We start from the raw sequence: 5,919 nt of genomic DNA on the forward strand, positions 1-5,919 counted from the left end.
TGATTGCTCTGATGAAACCCATCCAGCCCCTCAGCCTTTGAGTACTCTGCCATTTCACAAGATCAGAATGCACAAAGCAATTAGAAGGTGGTTTGTGCATATTAGAAAGAGGAAATTATCTATCAGTAGCACACCTTAGACAAGGAGAAGCCATTGTTACCAATATTCTTAAGGCAAAGCCAGCAAGTTGCTGTTTCCTTTTTTAAGGTTAGCGCTGAGAAAGAGAAAGGGAGCTAGAAGAGTGCAGAGCTGTCAGTTGAAAGAAAAATTGCAAGCCTGCTAATCCTTTCTTGTCAGGTTTGATATAAAGCCTGGCAGAGATTGATAAGAAGTGTCTCCCTCTCTGTCTGATGTTCCAGGTGCATGGTAAAAATCACTTCTCTGAAACACCCACGTGCAGAGCCAGGCTCCAGGCTGGAGAGGCTGCTGGCCAGCCTGTCTCTGCTGCCAAACCATTTTAAATACCTATTCTTTCACTTTTCTTCTTGCAGCCTGAATAAACAGCTGTTCCTCCCCTCCTAATCCTTACACATGCAGGATTTTCTTGCAGCCCCTCTCAGTGCCCATTGCTCTGCTGGTGTTGAGCTGAACAAGGTCTCTGCACTAAACCATTCTGCCTGGGGCTGTGGGACTGGCAGCACAGCCATGGCAGCCACAGAGGTCATGTAGGTGCTGGTAATCTGCAGCAGCAATGGCCAGGAGCAGGGGAAAAATAATCCCTGAAGAGCTTGAGCTGGTGTGTGGTGGGAGAGCTCAGCAAAGCTCTGCAGGGACAGGAGACACAGGGCCCTGCCTGCATGGACAGGGCTCTGTGGAACATCAAATCTGGCCATGGGGAGCCTCCAGAGCCTCCCTCTGTTCCCTGTGTGGATGTGTCTGACTCTGTGCTCCTTCCCTGTGCTCTGTTTTCCATGGGCAGCCCCTCTCCATGCCCTCGTGGCAGAGGGGGCAGCAGGAGCTTGGCCAGGGGAGGGGTTTGGGGGGTTCCTCCTGTGTGTGCAGAGCCCTGAGAGGGGCAGGTTTCACACTGTCCCCTTTCTCTTCCCTCAGCTGTTCCTCCCAAACTGAAGAAACTGAAAAGCCCAAATGTTCACGTGGGTGAGAAGATTTCCCTGAAGTGTGAGGCGACTGCTGGGAACCCTCAGCCATCCTACAAATGGTTTAAGGATGGGAAGGAGCTGAAGAAGAGCAAAGACATCCGAATCAAGTATGGGAATGGGAAGTAAGTACAACACAGGGCTGCTCTGCCTCTGCTCACTCAGGGTCTGGGTCTGGGGCCACCTGGCTGGAGGTGCTGCTGTGCTCCCCAGATCTCTGCTGAGCAGTCCCTCAGAGCCACAGGACCATGCTCAGCCCAGTTGCCATGGCCAGGAGAGAGAGCAAGGTCCTCAGTGAGGGGAGAGGAGCAGGGCACGCACAGGGAGGGGTTTGGGTTTGTAGATGGGCTGTCCTGGGGTCAGGGCTGTGCTGCTGTGCTCCCCAGCTCTCTGCTGAGCAGCACTGAGGGCTCTCAGAGCCACAGGACCATGCTCAGCCCAGTTACCATGGCCAGGAGAGCGAGCAAGGCCCCCAGTGACCTCAGAGAGCATGGGGAGAGGAGCAGGGCACACACAGGGAAGGTGTTGGGTTTGTAGGTGGGCTGTCCTGGGGTCAGGGAGGCACTGGATACCTGAGACAGGTGTTCTGTGACATGGGGAGCCTTTCCCTGGTAGCTGTGGGCAGCTCAGGTTTCCTGGGGTGACTCCTGCTCTGTGATTAGGGGTTGGGGGCAGAAGGTACCCAAACCCAGCTGTGGCCCCATCACTCAGCAGCAGGGCTGTGGGAGGAATTGGTTTGTTCTCTCCTGAATTTAGCTGGCACAGAAGCACCTAAGGCCACTGAAAAATCACAGAATGATAAATTAGGGCTGGAAGGGACCTCTGGAGATCATCCAGTTCAAGCCCCCTGCCAAGGCATCAGCACCTGGAGCAGGTGACACAGGAATGTGTCCAGGTGGGGTTGGAATGTCTCCAGAGAAGGAGACTCCACCCTCCCTGGGCAGCTGTTCTGCCACCCTCAGCATAAAGAAGTTCTTCCCCATGTTGGGATGGAGCTTTTCATGGTTTAGTTTATGGCCATTGCTCCTTGTCCTGTCACTGGGCACCACTGAAAAGAGCCTGGCACCATCCTCTGACACCCCTTGGAGATATTGATGGCCATGAATGAGATCCCCTCTCAGCCTTCTCTCCTCTACACTGAGCAGGGCTGAGATGCCAGATTACCTCACAACACTCATCAGGGGTCAATGGTCACCTGCAGACACCTTGTCTTGTGCAAATCCTCCCATCTGTCCACCCAGGGCGAGCTCCCTCACATCTGCCATGAAGTCCCCACCCAGCAGAACTCTCAGGTGGCTCTCAGTGAGTGTCACCCTCAGCACCCCCTCATGCAGTGAGTGTCACCCTCAGCACCCCCTCATGCAGTGTCGCCCTCAGCACCCCCTCATTCAGGCAGAGCTAAAACACCTGGAGAAAGAGGTCCCAGTGACCAAGATCAGGGGTTCTCACTGGGAATGGACTCAAATGAATCCATGTTGATATTTCTCAAGGCCCAATATTTACATATGATGTATCTTAAAATTATTCCATTTTCATGGCTGTGCTTGCATTCATACATCCTGACCTAGCGAGCAACTGTCAGCTTGCAACTGCCTGACCCCTTGGAAAATTTGATTGTATTTCTTTTCTAACATGTTCTGGGTGTGTGAATACAAGGTCATCATGGACTTGTTAGAGTAACAATTTTTAAAATTAGAAGCTACTACAAATCAGTTAGAAAAATCACTCAGGGTTTGAACAGGGCGTTGCCAATTGCCCGAATTTAATTTCAGTCCTGTTGGGTTTGGTTTCAGAGCCACACCCAAGATGGTTGGCCTCCTTTGTAATAATTCTGGGCCTTGTGGCTGTTTTGGGATGAGGCAGAGAGGTGGTCAGTGCTTCCAGGATAACTGGGTGCTGTCTGGGCTTGCAGGCAGCACAGACAGGGCAGAGCTGTGCCTGCCTCTCTCTGTCTCAGTAATGGGCGCCCAGCTGGGTAATAATTACTCTTGATTCCATGGTTCTCAGAAGGTTGATCAGTCTCTTTATTATATAATCATTATTAAGAAACTTCTTGCTTTTATAGACAGTTATGATACACCTGGACCTAATTGGTCCTCTAATCTAAACACCATCACCACTGGCTAATTAAGAAACTACTTTTTGGTGAACAAATTCATACATCCTGACCTAGCCAGCCACAGTCAGCTTGCAACTGCCTGACCCACTCTACACACTCTACATGTTCACAAGAACAGGTGTAGCAAGTGAAGATAAGATTGTTTCTCATTATGTTTTCTGATCTGCTCACAGACTTTCCCCAGAAAGGCCTGGGAAAGTTGAGTGTTGCTCTCTGTGGCCAGGGAGCTGCTGCCACATCTCTCCTCTGCTGCCCTCACTGGTTTTGGTGGCCCTTGTCAGTCTCGTGGCCTTGCTTGTTTAGCAGTGGCTGCTGGGGCTGGGATGCTCTGGAGAAATGTCTGCAGCACGCTCTGCAGCCAGGTGTGGGAATGCCAGGAGGCTGGGGAGTGATTTCCCTCAGAGCTAGAGAGGAACCAGCCCCAGAGCAGCCAGCCCTGCCCTGCTGTGCTCCCAGGTGTCCCAGCCCTTCCTCCCGTGTCCAGCACGGAGCTGTGACAGGGTGACATGCCACCCCCAGCCGTGGGGACACGCAGCCCCTGGGCCAGGGACAGGAGCAAATGGAAGGGAGTTGGTCCCCCTTCCTCAGGACTCTGCTGTCAAGTCATAATTTTGCATTTACCAGTTCCCATGGAAACTTGCTGGCTCTCCAGTGAGAGGCCAAAGATGTGTGGTGCTGGAAGGGCTTCCTGCTGGCAAAACAAGCCCAAGGATAAACATTTTAAGGAAAGCTGAGCACCTGCCTCCTCCAGTGTCTGAGACTCCCTCAGCAGCAAAGGTGTGAGCCCAAAGCATTCCCAGAATTGCTCTCCATCCCAGTTTCTGCTCCCTGCTGCCATTAAAATGTGCCTGTCTTGTGCTGGGACCAGGCTGTGGAGACTGGACTCCAGCAGCTGTTGAGCAGGAGCAAAAGGAAACGGCCTCAAGCTGTGCCAAGGGGGGTTTGGATATTAGGAAAACATCTTCACTGAAATGGGGGTCAGGCTTTGGAACAGGCTACCCACAGAAGTGGTGGAAGTGTTCAAAAACTGTGTAGATGTGTCACTTGGGGACACATTGGTTCATTGGTGGCCTTGGCAGTGCTGGGGGAATGGTTGGACTGGGTGATCTCAGAGGGCTTTTCCAACCTAAATGATTCTGTCATTCTGTGGGACAGTTCTGAGGTAATCACCCCTCAGTGAGCGTTGCCCCTTGTTTAGCAGTGCAGGAACACTTCCCTGAGAGCATCTGGGTGGGTCTGTGCACACCCAGCCTGGCATTGCCACCTCTGTCCCCGTTTGCTGGGCCCCAGAGCTGAAAACCTCGAGGCAGAGTGTCCCCTGGCATTGGAGCTGCCTCCCTCTGGTCTTGACTGCATGGAACAAACACTGAAAACTGCTCAGAGCAGGCTGAGGGCTGAGAGAGCCCTCATGACTTTGATGTCTTCATTATGCAGCTGGTGGGGCCAAGTTTGGTGGAGGGACATGTGATATGGGTGTAGAGCATTACTTGCAGCATGTTGGGAGGGGACTCCAGGGAAGGAGAAGCATCCCAAACTGTAAATCTCTGAAAGGACATCTTATTCTATAACAATTATTTTAGGAATAATGGGATTTATACATCTGGCTCCACTTAGAGATAACACTGGTCTCCAGATAATCCTCTGGGCTTCCCTTCAGCTCAGAGTGGGGATTTCAGAGGGCCAGAAATGGAGCACTGGGGAGGGACCTTCACAGGGAAAATACACAAGGCAAAAACTTCTCAGGCTGTGCAGGATCATTTCAACTTCCAGGTGCACAGGATCCTTTCTTTAGAAGTGTAATACCTAATGGAGATTTCTGCTGGAGCCAGGCAGAAGGAGCCCTCCAGCAAAGTGATGTCCATTGTGTTTCCCTTGGCCCTGTGAGGCCCTGGCAGAGCTGGGCACAGCTGAAGTCTGTCCCCAGCACTGAGATCTTTAGCATGCAGAGGGTTAGGATGGGAGACAAGAACCTGGTTGCCCTCTGTGATTCATTCCTGGCTTTCCCCCCCACCCCGTGTGTTTAAAGAGCCTTGAGGTTTCTACCTAGAAAGTATGACTGAAGCACTTTTTTTTTGGTGATTGGGTTTTTATCTGATCTTTAGAATAGGGGATCTTTTTCAAAATAAGGGGTGTATATGTTGTAATGAGGAGAGGAGCACTTAAGTGCATGTCAGCTCTTCAGCTTTTCCATCAATCATTTTCCTTCTTTAAACTTACCAGCAAAACTTCTGGTGCCATCAGGCAGAGGAGTCAGGGTTTTTTAATGGATATTTGCTGGGGGGAGGGGAACAATTCTGATTCCTCCTTTCTGAACTTCATGTTCCATCTGTAATTAGTGGCAGGCTGGGGCAAGCCCGGCTTGCACGAAGGGGAAACCTCTTGAAGGTGGAAGAAATTATTGGCTGGAATTTTATCTCCATCTCCATTGAAATGAAACACAGTTGATGGGAAACCCAGAGAAATTACCAAGAAAGAGCCTGTGGTAGTAGAAATGGAGCCTAGTGAATGGCTCTCCCCCCAAGCTGCCAAAGTGATGCCATTTTTGGCTGAGTGTGTCTGAGGTCTGACTGAGGCTCCCAAGAAATTCAGGTTGGGTTTTGACTTTCTGACTATAAAAATGGTCAAATGCCAGCTGTGGAGGAAGCCAAGGGAGTTTTTGCTTGTGGAGGTGTAGAGAACCTTCCCCTCTTGAAGTCACGCTCA

General features: G+C 51.2%; 1 protein-coding gene across 1 annotated transcript in view; it reads left to right on the plus strand.

Annotated features, from left to right (window-relative positions):
• Positions 1–1,058: 1,058 nt before the first annotated feature.
• Positions 1,059–5,919, plus strand: part of NRG2 (neuregulin 2) — a gene marked incomplete at both ends in the record, with an annotated part of 57,372 nt that continues 52,511 nt past the window's right edge. The window contains 1 exon segment of the mRNA XM_031060579.1: positions 1,059–1,222. Within this exon segment, the coding sequence (XP_030916439.1) occupies positions 1,059–1,222 (164 nt within the window).

The sequence above is a fragment of the Geospiza fortis genome, unplaced genomic scaffold (assembly GCF_000277835.1).
Source record: "Geospiza fortis unplaced genomic scaffold, GeoFor_1.0 scaffold413, whole genome shotgun sequence".
In the NCBI taxonomy this organism is placed as follows: domain Eukaryota; kingdom Metazoa; phylum Chordata; class Aves; order Passeriformes; family Thraupidae; genus Geospiza; species Geospiza fortis.